Source organism: Danaus plexippus, chromosome 10, assembly GCF_018135715.1.
Source record: "Danaus plexippus chromosome 10, MEX_DaPlex, whole genome shotgun sequence".
Lineage (NCBI taxonomy): Eukaryota > Metazoa > Arthropoda > Insecta > Lepidoptera > Nymphalidae > Danaus > Danaus plexippus.
Window position 1 is genome coordinate 3,991,336 of NC_083543.1, and position 19,386 is coordinate 4,010,721.

Sequence of the window (19,386 nt, forward strand, 5' to 3'; positions counted from 1 at the left end):
TTAGTAGCGGTTTTCTAAATTGTTTTAATACTCTCAACGTCATACGCGATCCTGTCTCATTACCTCCCGAATTAGCTATGTCTAATAGGATTTCTTTAACACATTATTTATTTTTTACTAAATATACAGGACATGTAGTGGCAACTTTAATAATTTTGGCGAATAAATTTCAATAAAAAATGTGGTATCATTATCCCATGCTAATCTATGTTCTTCAACTCAATTATTGTAGTAATGGCATTCATCTGTCCATTCTGGCGAAGACACGCTCGTATAAATTCTTTAACTGAACTGATAAGCAATATTTATATTCAAAACAGAAAATATTTTTATTGGTAATCCTTTTATGTATTATGTAATTAAAAAAAGAATTGTGTGTAACTGGTGAAGTAGCTTTATTTATAATATAACATACATTTATTTTAAACATCAATTATTTCTTAATAAACTACAAACAATGCGTAATTACTGCATAAAAGTGATCAAATTTATATTTCGCAATATTCATTTTTCTCCAATAACATATTCCTATATTCGTTAAAATATACATTGCTATTACATCATATGAAAATGCGTTTGTTACATTTAGATTCTCGGTCTAATAAAGAGATTCTAATCCGAAATATATCAGAAAATTTTGTTAGTGGTTGTTGTTTTATCAACAAAAAAAAAATCTAAAAATATATCTCAAGGCATTTGTTTAGCGTATACATTTATAATGTTAGCCGTTAGGAACATCCTAGTCGAAGCTAAGTGAGACAAAAGTCGGTTACAATATTACACTTACATACTTATCACCTACATATCACCATGTGAACATTATTAAATTTTCACCCATGTTTGGAATTACCACATATCAAAGATAAAAATCTTACCATAAGGAGTATTAGGCGTCCGCCCTCGTAGCTGTTTCACAAGTCATACCTAATATTAATTACACAACATTCTTAATATTAATTAGAATTATATAATGAAAGTAATGAAATGTTATTGTACTTTTTGTAACTTTTTTTGATTGATATAACATTCCAAAGAAAATATATATGCATGTTACAGAGATGTAACTGACTGCATCTAAACATTCAAGGGCATTAAAAATATAAAACATGTGAAGTTATACTAATGTATCAGTAATATTCATATAAATTTAAGACTACATATACAGTATGTCTAAAATTTTTGGGGCATATTACATTATATCCATATTCAACAAATACTAAACATAACATAGATTATCTTATATTATACTAGTGATAGTGATGAGAGCAAATTTCTTTTCCTATTCTCATAAGTTTATTATGACGCATCATATTGACTAGGGTAAATTAATTTTTTTTTTATGAACATCTAATAGCATAGAATGATAACAATTTTAATAAATACTTTCAATGTTATACTGAAATTCATTGACAATGTTTCTGTATGTGCATATTTCTTAAGAAATTTCCAATGCTTTAGTAGATTACATATCGGACAATATATTGGCAGACTGGTGTTATATAAAAAATGTAATAAATTCAACCTTAGTAAAAAAAAAAATACTGATTAATCGTAGAAAATAAACAAAGATTAATCTTACATATAATATCAGTTTAACATTGAAAGAACCATACAACCATCAAGGCTACATATAACATAAAAAACGATTTGAAATGTTAATTTGTTGTTACATTGAATTACTGGGACCAAGGACACTGGGTATGAAATAGAACCTATGTAGCACTACTTAAGCTAGAAGTTACTGAAAAAATTAATGGACTCCATTAGACACTTTTGCTTGACCATTTTCTATGATGGTCTTTTCTTCAACTAGACTCAACGAAGAAACTGATATGTCGTCATCATCTGGAAGATAAGACATATATATTAAAATTAACACAAAAATTGCACTTACCTTTTGCAATTACTTATCTTGCATGTTATATATGTTAATGAATTATTATTGTGAATGTGTTTAAATATATAACTTGGTTGAATTTCATTTACCTGAACTAACATCTGACTGATTCCTAGGACTGAATCGGCACCCCTTTGACATATAATTTTTCAGTTTCCCAAGAGAAGCGAGTATAAATCTAAAAAAAGATTTATACAGAAAAAATTAACAAACTCTGTATAACATAGATACAGGACATGTCTTCACTGGTAAGTGTAAAAAAAAATCAACATTCCATCTGTTTAACGATTACACCCATTTGATGTCACATTTTCTTAAGGATCCACAATTCCACATACGTAAAAATAATGAATTCATATGCATAAATATTTAATTTATTGTAATATGTATAATAAAATTGTAGAAATAATTTATCCTGAATTATAATCCACAGCTCAAACAATATTAGAGAAACTAGGATTACAGAGAATCAACTCTAAAGCAAAATGCTTAAAATGTATACATTTTATTAATGGCAGTTACGAGAGAGATATAATAAAACAACTAACCCTAAGAACGGTGGACTTGGAGATAGCGGCCTAGACAGATACTCAGGGTGAAACTGAACTCCCACATAGTATGGGTGTGAGTCGATGACTGCTACCTCCATGCGTGTCCGAGATGAGTCGCGACCAACGAATCTTAAACCGGCCTTCTCTAGTCTTTCTATATACTCAGGGTTCACTTCATACCGGTGCCTGTGACGCTCCTCTATCACTTCCTTCTTGTACAGTTTAGCTGAGGATATACAGCACTTAATTGAAATACACAACAATAATGAGATTATATTTCATTCAATTAATTCATTCGTATTTCAAAAATCTATTATTTGTAAAGGTAACTATTAAAAATATGTCAAGTTTTACATGTGTCCACTTTCAAATTTAAATTGTCTGTTTGTAATTAATTGAAAGATTATTGAATTAGAAGGCTCCTATATAAATATATGAATAGAAGTAATAATAATTAATGTAAAACAAATGTATAATCGTATCTGATAGTAACTTACAAATTATACTCGGTTCCAAATAGGTCTTTCTCTTTCCCAACCTCATGGTACCGCCGAGGTTTCCAGGGTGATGTTCTGGCATATCAATAACAAGCTTGTCCTCACAGTCTGGATTGACTTCTGTACTATTAGCGCCCTTAAGACCTAACACATTTCTAGCAAATTCTATCACAGCTGCTTGTAAACCCAGACATATAGCAAGCATCGGCTTTTGAGTTTCCCGACACCAACGGCATGCTTCTATTTTCCCTTCTAAGCCTCTCTGACCAAAACCACCAGGTACAATAAGACCGCTAAAATTTTATGATAAATTATATTTGTATGAAAAATTAATTATTAATGAAATGAATTCATAAACATTTTATATGTTCATTAAAACAAATAACTGTCTTATTCTAATAAAAAAATTGTTACAATAAGTAATTATTTTGTAGTAAATAATATATGTACCAATAACAACATGATTATTAATTAATTTATTAAGAAACTTAAGTTATACTTACTCGCTTTTGCAAACCTCTTGCCAGGCCTTATGATAACTAACTGGATTATCGATTTTCGTTTGTTCTTCTAAATTAACTGCTTCAATATATGTCAACTTCAATCTGCACCCAGCAGCTATACTCGCATGCTGAAGAGCTTTAGTAACACTGGCATAACTGTCTTCTAGTTTAGTGTACTTGCCAACAAGTGATATATTCACTTCTTTCCTTAAATTGTCTACACGTTTTGCTAGATTTCGCCATTTTTGCATGAACCTAAAAGGAAAAGAAAATGAAAAGAAATATTTTAGAAAATTTCTTTCCTAATATTTAGATAATATAAAAGTATTTCATATACCTGCCAGGTCTAGGTATAGCAATATTCAACTGTAGCCTTTCATTCAAGTACTGGACAACTCCTTGAGCCTCCATCAATAGTGGCACATGATACACTGAACTCAAATCATGAATACAAATCACCTATAACAATAAGTACTGAATATGACTTCCTTCTTAGTCTATACATCTATTAACCTCAATTATAAGTATTTTAGAAAGTATTATGAATAAATATAAATTTTAACCTGATCTGGGGCTACATGACAAAAGTTAGAAATTTTCTCTTTCACATTGTGGTTTATAGGTTTCTCTGATCTACATAATATGAGATCCGGTGACAAACCAAGACCTCTCAATTCCCTCACTGAAGACTGTGTTGGCTTTGTTTTTGGTTCACCAGTTGATTTTGGCTAAAAGGATAAAATATACAGCATGTATAAAGATAGAATAAAAATTATGTTTAGAGTAAGTACTTTAACAAGTCAGAAAAAATATTTGTCAAAAAATTAATGAATGTTGAAAATAAACTTTTATGAAAACTAGGTTGCCTAAATTTTAAATTCAGAATTGGAAAAAGTATCACAGGTTTGCTTGTGGCTAGTTTTCATAATATAGACTTACCATAGGTATTAATGAGACATGAGCACAACAAAAGTTTTCTCTCTTAACCCTAAACTGAAATTGCCTGAATGCCTCAACAAAGGACATTCCTTCAATGTCACCGATTGTTCCACCAAGTTCTACAATACAAACCCTTGGGGGCATGTTCTCTGGTGTAACAGGAATATGGGCAACCCTCTGCACCCATTCCTGTATCGCATCAGTAATATGTGGAATAACTAAAAAGTTATTAACAAATTAGTTTTATATTTTGTAATTATTTTTTAATTAACTAATCCTATGAAGGAGATAGTCTTCATTTCCTTAATCTCCAAATTTTTATTTTTTCACATTTAAACATTTTTTTTCCACAAATTTACCTTGCACTTCTACATATATGTGTACAGAAATATCAGACAAATAACAGGCGAAAAATAAATGATTCAAAAATGTACCATAGTTAAATTCAAAATTAATGCTTCTTACCTTGTACTGTCTTTCCTAAATAATCACCACGGCGCTCGCGCTCTATAACCTGTTGGTATATTTTTCCTGTAGTAATATTGTTATCCCTGTGCAGTGTTATGTCTAAGAAACGTTCATAGTTGCCAAGATCAAGATCTACTTCGCCACCGTCATCAAGTACGTAAACTTCTCCTAATAAAATGAATAAAAAAATGAATTATATATTAATTATTGACATAGATATTAATCCCTGTTTTTAATTAACTTACCATGTTCATAAGGAGAGAAGGTTCCTGCATCAATATTAATATAGGGGTCAATTTTTATTGATGTTACATCAATACCACAACTTTTAAGAATTGTGCCAAAAGAACTAGCGATGACACCTTTTCCTACGCCACTTATAACGCCACCAGTAACAAGGATATATTTCATATCAGGCATGGTGAATAAAAAATAGTATTAACTCGTCAAATGAATTTTGTCTGAGTTTTAGGTTAATGCGGTCAATAACAACGCAAAAACACACGTTTTTAATATAACCATAAATCTTCCATCACAAAGTATTTTCCATACATGAGCGCAGCCCGTTAGGATTTGACAGTGACATTGATTATTGTTAAAATATTTGGAATGACTTTTTGTTTATAAATACAAGTTTACAATTTACAATTTTCTTTAAAAAATCATCTTTTTATTCAAAATATTGAGGTTCTAGTGATTAATAATATACATAACTAAAGATCAATATCCTAATATTCAATCAATATAAAAATATTTAACGTATATTATGTACAACAGTTTTCTGCTATTAGTGTGTTTTATGAACTTTTATAGTTAATTATTTAAAAATTCTTTACACCTATACTTTTTTATAACACTCTTTTAACATGCTTTTAGTTATATATCGTTACAACTAAAGTTAAAATTTAAAAATCTTCAACGAAGGTATAATTTTTTTTAAATAATGACCATGTATATCATAAAATAAAAATTGTAAAGTAATTTCAAGAATGAGATTGGGTTTCTAAATAACTACTTATTGCTGATATCACAAATTATAATTATTAAATAGTAAACAAATTTTAAAATAATAAGTAGCTTCAGTAACTATAAAAGGATTACCTATATAGTTGTTTAAAATTTATGCCATGGCTTCATTAGCATTGGAATCGTGGAATATTATGCCATTTTTATTTGTTGAACAAATTATAATCTTGAGTTTTGAGATGAGAAACCTGAAATCCTAGTTTCTAAGTCAGTTTAAATGACTTTGACGTATGCCTGTCACTTTTCGTTGAAGTTATACTCGTGTTATGGTGAAGCAAAGCGTCAGTTTTTGTAAATCTTAATAATTAGAAAACATCATATATATTTCAATATGCCTAAATATTATTGTGACTATTGTGATACTTACCTTACTCATGACTCACCAAGTGTAAGGAAAACACATTGTACAGGAAGAAAGCATAAGGACAACGTTAAGTTCTATTATCAGAAATGGATGGAAGAACAGGCCCAGCACCTTATCGATGCAACGACTGCTGCATTCAAAGCCGGTAAAATTGCGCAAAATCCATTTGGGGGTCCTAAAGGCGCGAATATTCCGCCTCCGTGGGATCCTTCTGTTATGGGTCCCGGAGGTCCGCGGCCACCCGTACCTACGCCAGGAGGACCTCCTGGAATGATACCTCCTCCAGCTATGGGTCCAGGGGGACCGATGCCTCCTATGATGATGGGTCCTCATGGACCTATGGGACCAATGGGTATGGGTATGGGCATGAGGCCACCAATGATGGGACCATTAATGGGACCTATGGGACCAATGGGTCCTATGGGCCAGATGCGACCACCGTTAATGAATGGACCGCCTATGAATAAATAGTTAAGTGTTGTGGAATAGTGAACTATGGACTACTGACTATACATATTGTTAATTAATAAATTTACTTACATAAGACCATTTCAGTGTTTGTAAAAATTACGGTTTGTCAACTTTTGATATAAATTCTTATTTTTTAGAGTTATCAAAGGTAACAAACAATTTTTACAAAAACCCTAAATAAAGTTTTGACAAAAAAATATATTATTTTATTTTACTTCAACATTTTTTTTATCAACATAAGTGTCTGTCCATTATTTTATAATAAGATTGACAATCAATTTAAAGCATTACATATGTAGACTAGCACAGTATATAGGCATTTCTTAAATTATAATTTTAAAACATGGGTTTTAAGACATGACATTAACAAAATTAGTTTCTCATATTGTATGTTTAAATATAATGAATAATTAGAATAATCTAATAGTAAGAATAATATTTGAAAAATAATTTGATGTTGGGGTTGGCTGTATTTATCTCAAATCCGTTGGTGATGTCGTACTAATAGAGGGTGTAGATATATCTTCTCTGTTAGAAAATATAAGTCCGATGAGGTCAACCACCAACAAGAGCCCGTTTATCATCGGTAATATCCCATCCAAAACAAATGCCGCATGATACTTAGATTTTTCATTTGTTTTTAAGCCCTTGAAAACAACTAATGATAAAGATATTTGGACAAAGCAGCAGGCGACGAGAGCATACAGTTGAAGAAACCATGACGCATAATGTTTGTAAATTGCACAAATCACAAAAATACCAATAAATATATATGTAGTGAACAAAGTTGTTGGAGCCGTTAGAGCATGAGACATTCCCAGGGATGGTGTAGCGAGTTCATTTATGAGATCGGCTGTGTTTATAACCAATATAAATGTTCGTAATTTTATTGAACAGCCTTGAATGTTCATTGCATTGTTTTCGCTACTACTTGAGTCGCACTTCATGGATCAAGAATTAAAAGTCTTTAAATGAGATAAAATAAAAGCACATGGCTAACATAGTTTGAATTAAACGTATAAAAAACTCTTCAAGGGACTTGTCAGTATTACGATATTCTATTTTCTGACAGCGAAATGTCTTGTCTATTTTGTAGCAGAATGTATAATTTGTCGCTGGTTACATTGTTTAATTTACGGATACGTATAATTTTTCATTTCTTTTTCAAATATTATAAAAGTAACACTGGGTTAAAAGTACGTACGGAAAAAAATAAAAAATTAAATATTTTAAAACATTTAATTAAAAATTTATTTTAATAACTTAAAAACCGCCAAATGAATTACAAAAGTACCTATCTATGTGTACAAAATAAATACTTACAATCTAAATTAACTAGTTTTATCTTAATTTCATAAACTAAGATTGGCCCCAATAGAGCTTAAAAACAGGAAAAAACAAACGAGCAGTTTGAACACTGGTTTACAATAGTTTTAAACGTGCCAATAAAAATGGCACATTAAGCAAGAAAAGACTAGATTAAAGCTTCTGAAAAATTAAAATCATTATATACAACTTGGTGATTTTGTAAAAAGCACCGTTTCACGCAGACGGTCGTAAAACGAAAGTTTGGGGTGTCATCATAAAGCAGTTTCTAATGTTGATGGCGAAGACTTTCCCCTTTCAGGGGTAGTGTTGCTTCTGTTTGAACTCTTGAATGAAGTAAGTTTAGATGAGGTTGGCTCAGGAATACTATTGAAGAATTCAGCGCGTTTTGCCTGTATTATTTCAGACCTTGATAATGCCTGCGAATGTGTGTATTCAGATGCAATCGGGTACACACCCTGTTCTATAGTCGCCGGGACATTTTGTTCTTCGACAATTTTATGTTCATTAATCGGTATAAGAGATCTTCTTGCTCCAAAATGTTGATGAGTAACAATAGGAACTGTTTTCGACGATGGGCTAGGGAGGGAATTATCATTTTTTTCTCCGGAACTGTTTGAATTTTCATCTTCGTTATTTACTTCAGGTATAGGCGTCGACAGTACATCTGATCTAGGACTTGCAAAACGCCATTGTGATTTTGGGGACAAAAGAATTTTGGGTGAACTTTTGGGATCTTTCAACAATGTATTTATTCTTCCCGGTGATGTAGGTTGGTTTGAAGATTTTATAATTTTTCTATGGTTATATGTTTTAGGAGATCCGCTAAGGTCAAGTATATTCACATGCGATTTGTTTCCGGGGGGCGTTACTGGAATCTGCGGCTTTTCTTTAGAAAGTTTTAATTGTTCAACTGCTGATAATTTACTAGTTTTTGCTTGAGTATTAAGTGTGTTTAGCTTTACGCTATGTTGTAAAAGTAATTTCTTGAAATCGAGTCTTGAAGTTTGTTGCAAAGGTCCATATCTGTCAGCACACGTTTCTTGTTTTTGTAGAAAATATGGTCCATAATGATTTGGACTAGGTCCATTTTTACCATCAGATCTATTTTTAACATCACCTAGGTATCCACTTTCTGGGTACCGCTGTGTACTCTTTTTATGCAAAGATGGTTCTGAATTTACAGGTGATAAACTAATAACAGATAAAGCTGGTGAAGCGGCTCTTTCCGATGATTGATCCTTTATATTAAGTTTCTTTTTACTTTTGTGAATGACTGCGTATAATTCCTCATTAGTCATTGTAGATTTTACTGGAGATAGAAGTTTTGAACTGAGATCGACGACATTTTCTTTATTACTTGGTGTAGAAGATTTAAATGTCCCAGAAGTTCTTGGATCTATTGGAGATATCCTAATCGATTCATCGTTTTGACCTAAATGTTGCTTTTGTTGGTATTCATAATCTGTACGTATAGATTTTGGGCCGTATGAAGATTTTTCCTCAACAATAACAGGAGTTTGAGCATTTTGTGTAGATTTTTTAGGTAATGTCCAAAACTTGGCTTGTGTAGGTTCCACTTCATGATTGTACTCGTTTGAAGGATGCCTTCCCCGAACAGTATGGAACCTTTGTAAGGTCTGGTTATAATTATATAAGTTTATTGGAGGTTGATGTATTGGACGTGAAAATTCATTTGAAGATGGAGGTTTGTCAGCGTTGGAATGTCGATAGTCTGAAACATAAAATAATATCGTTTATAAGCTTTCCCTAATACTTTTAAAATTTGGTGACTGAATTAAAAATATCGACAGGTAAGTTTCCGTTAATTGTTATAAGTAATAAATGAGTAAATAAAATAAAGTTTGAATGACTTCTATTGATTCCTTACAATGAAACTTACTCTGCCTATTGTGACATTATAATAAAGATAAATAAAAATTATTTTCATATAATTCATCCCAGGCATATTTTAAATCCACAAAACCCAAAAACATTACTTAATATACGGAGGTTAGAATAGGGCTTCACATTTTTATGTCATCTTAAATTAAAACCTTTCATGTCTAAGTACTATTACAATTAATAATAATGAATTACATATGCATATATTAGTATTACATATGCAGCATCGCATTAAGCACAAAGCTTAAACAACTAAGTGTACTTAAAAACTAGTTTTCAAGACTAAATTTCAGTGCATGGCATTATAATCTTTAAATTTTATCAACTACACTCGTATGCAAAAAAGGGTATAAATATTTGAGACCTTTACTATTTCGTTAACATTAGTTTTAAGTACTTTTGACTATATCTACAAATACCCTTTTTTCCAATGAATTATATGTTTATGAAATTAAATTATTATATTATCGTTTTAAAAGAAACATATAAAAGTGTGTACTAGGACCAACAAAAGCATAACATCCATATTTCTGCATAGATATCCTATTTATGTTTAAAAAAATAGAGAGCAGGGGTTGGCGAATTAGATATATAGTATACTAAACACACTAATGTATCCCAAAAAATGTTAGTAAAGCCTACAACATATAATTTATACGTCGTAAGATATGTTAGTTTTATTCATGCAAGGTGCAAAAATTACATGCTAAGAAGCAACAAAAACATTACCTTTGAAGTTTGAACTTGGCCTTAATAAAGTCACCATTGGAAGCTATCTTGTTGATGTGCAAAGCGTTTTTATGATCAGAGTTTTAATGAAAATCTTATTTATCATTTTCACAACTGTTTGTTTTTATTTTTTTACCCAAAATATGGTTAATAAGTCATTAGTCACTCGATTAGTTTATTAAGGACTTTTTAATTTTTTCTTTTATTGCACTGTTCTTGTTTGTTACTAATTTCTTAAAAGTAAAAGTACGAAAATTTTCGAGTACTTTAACATGAAACAGTATTTGTAAATGTTAATGTGTGCGTGACATGTAAATAATGAGGTGCGGATGAGAGCAAGGGAAGTGAAATTAAATGAAATAAGTGCGTTAATTGACATAACTCTATAATATTATTTACAACAAAAAAAAAAAACACATAAATCATAAAGAATAACACCATGCACTTCAGATAAAATTTGTACCTAATTGTAAGCTGTGCACACACAGGTGAAGAAAGCCACCATGCATTCATTTCATTTTACAGAATTTCATTAAATTTTAAAAAGTTAATGACATTTCTTTAAAAAAAAATAATAAACATCAAACTTGTTATAAATCTATCACAGAGATAAAATTTGCTCAGGGCAAGGAAGACCTAATAATAATAATTGATTGGACGGAACATTCTTAAACTATTTTAAAATCATATAAAAAATTATATTTGTTAAATTTTAAACTTTACACAGTAAATAATATTTCAGTTAAAAAACGTATATAACTATTTATAACTATACATAATTAAGAATTATAATTTTATAACTATTAAGCGTAACAGTCAGACGGGTAACAGCAGAATAAAACCGTATTTTTAAAGTTGATTAAAAAAAAAATTCAAAATAAAACTACCAGATTTCTGTGCCATGATCTGATTCAGATATTGATAGGATTCTAGCACGGTGCATTGGTCCGTCATAGGGAACGGTAACTTTACTGGGAGTGAGAGGACAAGTTGGTGCTGAATGTATAACACAGACATTGTCAGGTTCAGAATCTAGGATAGCGGAGAGCATGTCTAAAGTATTATCCTTAGAATCCGAGGCAAAGGCTATTGTATGCCTTTTTGGGAGAGGCGTTGTCAAAGGGCTTAAGGCCAAAGTAGATAACTCGTTTACGAATATGTCATCGATGTAAGTGTGATCTTGATTATTATTTAGACATTCACAGTTGTTGTCACAATTCTCGTGACTGTGTTTGGGAGACACGACTGGCGGGTAATTAATTTGTTCGCGGAGGAGATCAGCTGTTATTTCAGCTTGAATCATTTCGAATGAATTCACTTTTTTGGCACTGTTACTAAAACTATCCAGTTTAAGGAGTTTTTTGATCGGCATCAAGGGGGAATTCGCAAGTTTATAACTATCGCTCCTTTTAATTTTTATATGAATTGACTTATCATTGACGTCATTTCGTACGGTAGAGTTAATATTATCGTTATTATTTCTATTCGTAAACATTTTCATTACTTCAGCAACTTTTTTATTACCTAACAGACCTATATTATTATTGCATTTATTTTTAGAAACAACCGATGTTTGAAAATTAGGAATAAATGGTATAATATCGTCTATCCTATCAGAGTTTTCTACTCTGGACTCATTGACATCTTTCTTATGTGATGTCCTAGTGAGTTGAGTCTTACCTGCAATATCATCTTTCGTTGGTGATAAGCTGACACCCTCCGCATCGTGTATATTAACGTATGCCCCTGTTCTTGTTAAAGCTTCGACTACACGCGGTAAATCTTGTTGTTTATTTATGTCTGATTGTTTTTTGTTTGCTACGTGTGGAGGGGTAATAGGCGTGGCTGATATAATAGTACTTGGCTTAGGCGGAGGTAGTGTAACATATTCTGTTGTCATGGCACCATGTGGCTCTATAGGTGCTTTAATTATCATTTTACCTAACTGTGGCGAAGTCGGTTTACTCGTGGGCGGGGCGGGATCGAATGGAAAATCAGTTTCATCAGTTATTTGTACAACATCTGCGTTTTCTCTTTGTATAACTGTAGTTGTAGGTCTAATTTCCTGAACAAATGGTCCCGGTTCGAACGTAGTGTGTGCTCCTTTTCTTCTTTTCAGTGTATCGGACGAATAAATCACTTGTCCGTGTGAATCTAAAGTAACTTTTGCTCCTTTCCTTTGTAAATCTTCTAGAGTAATTGAAGACTTCTCTTCTAGTCCGTGTTCCAAGTAGTCTTTGCTTTCTCCTAAGCAATTAGGAAGTTCATTCAAGGATACGTATTCTGTTTCTGGTAGTTTTCCGGATAGTACTGCCTGTAAATTCTTTCTCACTACATCGTTATTACCATATACGCCTTTATTCAAAGTAGATTTTTGATTATTATTTTTTACATCGGCAATTGTAACATAATCTCCGGAATCGTAAAAATCTTCAACAGCTTCTTTTCCTGAAGGCGATTTCTTACTAGAAAGCTTGTTTGGTAGAACTCCTTTTAATTTGCACATAAAATTATTGAACGGATGTAAGGATTTTAATTGATTTTGGGTTTTACATATTTTGTTGTCTCCATTTTTAATATCTTTATGTTTGTCTTCAACTGGCAGTTCTAGTTTTGGCCTGCTATTTGATTTTACTATGGTTTGATTATATTTAGAATTAGCATCTTGTTTCCTGTTTGTACTGTCAATTTTATCATCTGTATTTCTACTTTCGCCCTCATCGTCTGAATTTGTAGGAGTGATAACACACATCGATGGAATACGAGAACTGTTGATGGTAGTTTTGTAGCGTATTCTTTCTATTCTGTCTGTACCTTCAAGATCTGAAGATTCAGAATAATCTTGTTCAGAAAGACTATTTTTGCCATGAGCACTAGAGACGGAGTCCTCGATGGGAGAACTTGAAGTGTTATGACCGGAATCTGGAGAACTGGTACCGGTGCTTTTTTTGGTGCTTTCGATATCTGTTTCTGTATGTACTTCAACGGCAGCGGTTATTTCTTTATGACTTTCATTATTACTAGCTAGGGGACTCCTGTTAGTAACCGCAGTAACAATTTCAGACGCCGGCTGTATAGACGCCTGTTTATCTGTGTAAGAGCGCATATTATTATAATTTAAATGACTGGCAAAAGGAGATTTTGTAAATGGTGAACCAGTAGTACGTTCTATGCTTGAATTTACGCTATTATTGCTTCGGTTACGATTGATTATTGTTAATGAGCTTTTTCTTTCAGGTACTGTTGGACTAACACCTAGTGATTTGTCGCTATCAGCAGCCATTAAAGTGGTGCATACAGTGCCAGCCGAACTAGTGGTCGTACTTGTGGACCCTTTACCAAAAAGTTCATATTCATTTTCTGCTGTCATGTTCTGATTTGAAGAGTTGGAAAGTGCTATTGTAGAATGTAGGGGAGTACATGGAGACATTTCTTCTTCTTTAAGAGTTTTTAATCCCGAATCCATATGAAAAGAGGTATAATAGCCTTCTGTATCACAAGAAAATTCAGAACTAGTTTCTAAATCTTCGTGGAGATCGTGAATTATATCCGGAGTTAAAGTTCCTTCACTAGTGACACTTCCTGAACCAGAAGTATTAAGGAACTTCCTTCGACTTATTATGGAACTGGGTGGGCCATGATGATAGTTGAGGGAGTTATTGGAAGTGGCCGCGGATGTTGTACTTTTTGGCGGAACTGTCGTTGTCGTTATTTCAGAGCCGATGCTTGTCCGACCCGACTCTGAGCTAGCAGACCAGTTGCCGCTCGATGAATGTGGTTCATCTCGTCCTATAGCTGATCTTCTTAATCTCCTCTGAGTGGCCGTTCCTCTCAATTTCACTCCAGTATTAACAGTCGCTGTCGTTTGAACGTTTGTAGGCAGTCCGATACTTTTTTCTGAAGAGGAATATGACGCACATCTTTGATGTGTTCGCCTATCCTCATCGCCAAGACGTTTTGTACGCAAAGTCACTGATTCTTGTTTATTGTCATCTTCTGTTTTTATGGTTGCCTTAATGTCTTTATTTCTATCTATTTTAGCCTCTTTAAAGCTATCTCTACTTGCGCTGGGTGATCTACCCATCAATTTTAATCTATTCTTGCCCCATTGTTTTAAGCTGTTAAAATGACTTTTCTTAGTGACGGGATCAATAGGGCTTTTCTTAAGTAAATCACTTGAACGGGATCTGGTGACAGTGTTGTCATCCAATTCTTCAGAAGCCACAGCATTTGGTGTATCACTATAGTAAAACAAACCAAGCAAAGCATTAGTCACACGCTAGAGGCCTATGATAAATCTTTGAACAATCTCGCCTGGTCTTGTAACAGCGACATTGATCCAAGATTAAAAATTAAAATAAAACTAATGATATGGCGCTATTAGTGTTCAAATGCAAAATGTCTTAAGAGGTTTTTTTTTATCGTTAAATATCTCTAAGCGAATGTGATTAAAGACAAAAATTAATAAAACAATATTTATTCACAAAAGCACTTAATAATCGTTCAGGTTATGTGCTAAATAGAAGTAAACGATTTAAAGCTTCCACTCTATACTGTGCTCGATGTTACAAACGTTAATTCATTTACTCGAGATTACATTAGTCACAAATATTTTACAAGAAACAAAAATTATTAATAGATAACGTAATCTCAAGTATGTGCAAAACTAGAAGCTTACCCAGCGATAGCCTCTCTAAGCTCTTTCTGATCAGTGCCCGAAATGGTGTTTCGTCTTTTACCACGTGGTTTTCTTGTGCGAGTCCTTCGCTTGACGGTGTCTGTTTCCCCTGTTTCTATGAGCGATTTACGGGAAGTGCACATCCTATCGAAGAACTTGCCCGACGTGTCTATAGCAACTACTTCGGGAGGGAACCTGAAATTCGTAAATATACATATAAAAGTGCCTATTTCCCAATTGTATATTTCGTCAAAATTGTGATAAAATTTGAATCTTTTTCTGAAAATAAATGTTTAATTAATTTTAATGTTTTGTCCTCCGAAATGGTTTAAACTTTTTAAAGTTTAATCGAATAATCGAAGTCTTTTTTTTTCTTCTGAGGTTTTGTTTTATTTCAAGCGACCTTAAGACTTCATATGCATACAATATTTCTTGAAATGTTATTAGATAAAGATAGCAGAAGCGGTCGTGGAAGATGACATTAAATAGTTTTTATATTTAAAAATTTCTTGCAACAAAATATATTTTTCGATAAAAATATACAGGGGTAAGACACAAGTATAGTTCTATCAAAAAGGTATGAAATCTAAAGATATGATTGCTAAAGTTACGTAATCTTACTTGGAAGCTATAATTCTAAGCTGTTCATCGGGACTCGGTAATCTATGATCTATGGGCTCATCATCACCGGAGTCACATTCAGATAATTCGTCAGGTGTTAGAGTCACACTACTTGCGATGCGCATCGATGAATCCGGCAGCGCCGTTATATCGCCCACCGCCTCCTTGGAAGTCCATTTCCTCAGATGTTCCACTATTGATGGCTAAAAGGATTAAGATTATTTTATATCATATGTCTCAAGAACAGGATAAAATTCTTTATTGCGTACTTACAATGCGTGTTTCTATATCAACATCAACTCTCTGACAAATGCGACGTCTTTTAGTACTGAGTACAGGTGTGCAGAGCAGGTATGGGGAATGTTGCGAATCTCTTCTTAGCTGATCGAGTATAGAATTTGTTACACAATCAGCCGTCGCCTTATCGTACAAGTTACGTAAGCTTGCTGGTCTGCAAAATTAATGACGTAAATTTTTTCCATTTCATAACATTCAATAGTGTAAAGAATTGAACTACGTAAATAATTGCTTTTGTTTTAATATTGTATATATATTTGATATTGTGTAATGTTTTTATATTGATTACCTCGAGTCCACTGTGAAAAGATCCTTTTTGAGAGGATTAGCGGCCGTGTAATGAATTTTGCGCGCTGCAAAATCGGACAGGCTGCTCTCCGCTAAAAAAATATATTGTGACTTTATAAATATGTTTTATATATTTAATATATATATATACATATATATATATTATATAATAAGGCACCTCTTTAAAATAAAAACAAAAGTAGAAGCAGGGCACGAGAGAGACGTGGACTTCACTTTTTGGTGGTCGATCGTCGAGGTGAGATCGCTCAAGGATTTTAAGTGTTAATATTGTGTTAGCAATTAGTTCTAAGGCTATTTTAAGGACATTACTCTGTAAGTAGTTTATTTGTTTTAATGCTTGTGTTTGCAGTCTATTATTTTGTTCCTTTTATGTGTTCATTTTAATTAAAATCTCATTGTCAATTTGTTAAATGTCATTTTGTTATTTTCTTTGTATAAATTCGAACGAAGTTCCTAAATATATAATAGAAAACCATGGCTTTATGGTGAGCTATATTTATATTCTAGATAGCGGTTTAATAATAAGTGTTGTTGCCGAAGAGGTGAAATATATTTCTGTCAAACATAAATGCCTCTCTAAGCTGTAGAGTATCTCGGTGATTAGCACATGTTCGAGCCAACGAATTAACTGGGACAATTACAAATGAATCACATAATTAAATGCTTTAAAATGCTAACAATGCTTTAGTTTGAACTGTGATAACATAGATTTTAAAGTACACAAATGTGTTGTAATCAAATCTACTAGTTAACCTTCAGCTATTTAATTAATATTTATATGTATTTAGTATTTGAATGTATTTAACTTTAAGAGTAAATAAACTCGATTATCATATAGGGAATAAAACCTTTCGAGTCCTTAAATAAAATGACGATTTCAATCCCCCCGTGTTCTAGGCGGCCTCAGGGAACTAGTTCTATATAAAGGTAGTAAAATTGAATAATATCGGATTGCAATAAGAAAGCAAGTGCTATTCATTGTTGGACGGCCTTGGCTCCCAGCGGATGAGGACGATGCTCGCATCGTGGGTGGTTTTTTAACCAACCTTTACGTAATGATAAGTTGAAGAAAACGTATTAATGATAACCTGTTCTTTAAAATTAACACATCTTTTATATTTTAGTTGCCAGTCACTTTTTTCGATAGTTTTCTTAATATGAAATGTTGTGATTAATGGAGGTTTTATAATAAAGTCAACGGAAAGGATTTCAAGTTAACTGGTACTAATAGAAACCTACAAGAATGTTGGCTATGCAATAAAACGCATTCGTATTCCCAGTTCTCTCAAGACTCTGCCTTGTGGAATGCAATTAATTTCAAACAAGATTTCGTTGAAGTCAGCTTTAATGGAAAAAATAAATACTCATACGAGAATGGCTGGGAGCTACGTAAAGTTATGTCTCTTATAGTAGCCGATACAATGATGCAGGTGCCAAGGGTCATGAAGGCTTTCTGCGTCACGACTTTACTTCGAGAAGGACTCGCAAGGGCGTATAATTATATCACTCTGATATATAGCGGTACATTTTGTTACTGGAAATGTTGCATTGTTTTAAAAGATTAACTTAGAAGTGATTAATTATCAATGACCATTAAATATATTCACTGGTACCTTTTAGTTATAAGGCAACTAGCAATTTTTTGAAGAAAAAAAGCCCTGAAATCTTATCTAAACTAAATAATCTTTTTGTTAATACTATAAAAAATCTTAAAACTTTTAAGTAAGATTTATAATGAAACTAGTCACAAGGAGGAAAGATTTCAACAGGCGAACTCGGTAAGCTTAGTGTAACTTAAAAGTCGAAAGATTAATGTAGTGTAAAGTCATGTCGACTAGAAAAGTTCCTGGTGAAAAGGTAGAATGTGTAGTTTTGAACGCTCTGGGAAATGTAATGTATACGAATATCATAGCTTGGTTTTTTTAAGCTTTTTGGGAAACGTTACGTATAGGAATGTCACTACGTAGTTTTCTATGCTTCAAGGGAAATTTTAAAATGTCACTTGTAATATACTTTGTTTTCAATTTGATTGTGAAGCTCTTTCGCTATTCCTTTCGCTAATTATATCTCGAGATAATTGTTATAAAATATGGTTGCATGCATCTAAGCCACCAACTTTCACAGCATATCGGATTAAACCGCTACAATCTTTAAGGCTTCTTGGGAATCATTAAATTTTCCTTATGTTAAGCCACTAACTTTTTCAATATTAACCGACCGAAGCCCAATGGCTATAGTGTATCGTGTTACCCGGATTACTTGATTCGATAGTAGTTTGACTGCAAAAGAAAATTACTCTACAAAATAGTAAATAAAAAACTTATTACATTAGCTAAATCTTGCTATTTGTATTGATATTATTATTATTTACGTTGTATAATATCATATTAATGTTGTAATTTGAAAAGAAATTTAAATTTGAAGTGTCGAATTAGGTCGTAAGCAGTTCTTCGTTGAGCAATTTCGTGTTTCTGTAGCTTCAAGTGATACGATACAAAAACAACAAATGAGTCATTCCCCAGTCGCGTATTTAGGGAGCGTCTGAGAATCACTACAAGTGCAGACAGTCGCTTTGTTACAATTAATAGAATTGTCTATGGTATAAGGAATCTATTCTACAAATAGACGCTATTTATACCTTGATACAGAATAAACACTTAATGTAAAAGTATAACCATGAATTGAATTTAATGAATTAGTAGAGCGAAAGTAGTTGTCTAATTATACTAGTATTTAATTTGGCAATGAGGTTCTGTTTTAGTTAAACTGAAATTATCTGTAATTTACTATGAGTGGAAGTAAATC

At 32.4% G+C, this 19,386-nt stretch overlaps 3 protein-coding genes across 3 annotated transcripts in view; 1 reads left to right on the forward strand and 2 right to left on the reverse strand.

Annotated features, from left to right (window-relative positions):
• Positions 1-371: 371 nt before the first annotated feature.
• Positions 372-5,431, reverse strand: LOC116766787 (CTP synthase). Its single transcript, XM_032656884.2, has 10 exons — positions 5,101-5,431; positions 4,853-5,023; positions 4,388-4,605; positions 4,012-4,176; positions 3,786-3,907; positions 3,449-3,703; positions 2,946-3,238; positions 2,446-2,674; positions 1,987-2,075; positions 372-1,845 (listed from the first exon to the last, which is right to left on the reverse strand). Exons 1-10 carry the CDS (start codon positions 5,273-5,275, stop codon positions 1,751-1,753), a joined length of 1,812 nt encoding a protein of 603 aa, XP_032512775.1. The 5' UTR covers positions 5,276-5,431; the 3' UTR covers positions 372-1,750.
• Positions 5,432-6,116: 685 nt separating this feature from the next.
• On the forward strand, positions 6,117-6,930 carry LOC116766752 (U1 small nuclear ribonucleoprotein C). Its single transcript, XM_032656837.2, has one exon. It carries the CDS (start codon positions 6,213-6,215, stop codon positions 6,714-6,716), a length of 504 nt encoding a protein of 167 aa, XP_032512728.1. The 5' UTR covers positions 6,117-6,212; the 3' UTR covers positions 6,717-6,930.
• Positions 6,931-7,941: 1,011 nt separating this feature from the next.
• The window catches only part of LOC116766771 (uncharacterized), a 45,674-nt gene continuing 34,229 nt past the window's right edge, over positions 7,942-19,386 (reverse strand). Inside the window, exons 2-7 of the mRNA XM_032656861.2 lie at positions 16,562-16,652; positions 16,249-16,426; positions 15,976-16,178; positions 15,355-15,549; positions 12,357-14,917; positions 7,942-9,777 (exon numbers count right to left, since the gene is read on the reverse strand). Of these exons, the coding sequence (XP_032512752.2) occupies positions 8,297-9,777; positions 12,357-14,917; positions 15,355-15,549; positions 15,976-16,178; positions 16,249-16,426; positions 16,562-16,652 (4,709 nt within the window). The 3' untranslated portion in view covers positions 7,942-8,296. The remainder of the gene's footprint in view (positions 9,778-12,356; positions 14,918-15,354; positions 15,550-15,975; positions 16,179-16,248; positions 16,427-16,561; positions 16,653-19,386) is intronic.

Bases quoted from the DNA above. Each gene is read 5' to 3' on its own strand.
- LOC116766752 (XM_032656837.2), top strand. From the start codon at position 6,213: ATGCCTAAATATTATTGTGACTATTGTGATACTTACCTTACTCATGAC.
- LOC116766787 (XM_032656884.2), bottom strand. From the start codon at position 5,275: ATGCCTGATATGAAATATATCCTTGTTACTGGTGGCGTTATAAGTGGC. The intron at 4,606-4,852 runs GTAAGAAGCATT...ATAACTTTTTAG, and splicing joins TTTAGGAAAGACAGTACAAG to TTATTCCACATATTACTGAT. The intron at 3,704-3,785 runs GTATATGAAATA...TTTTCCTTTTAG, and splicing joins GCTATACCTAGACCTGGCAG to GTTCATGCAAAAATGGCGAA.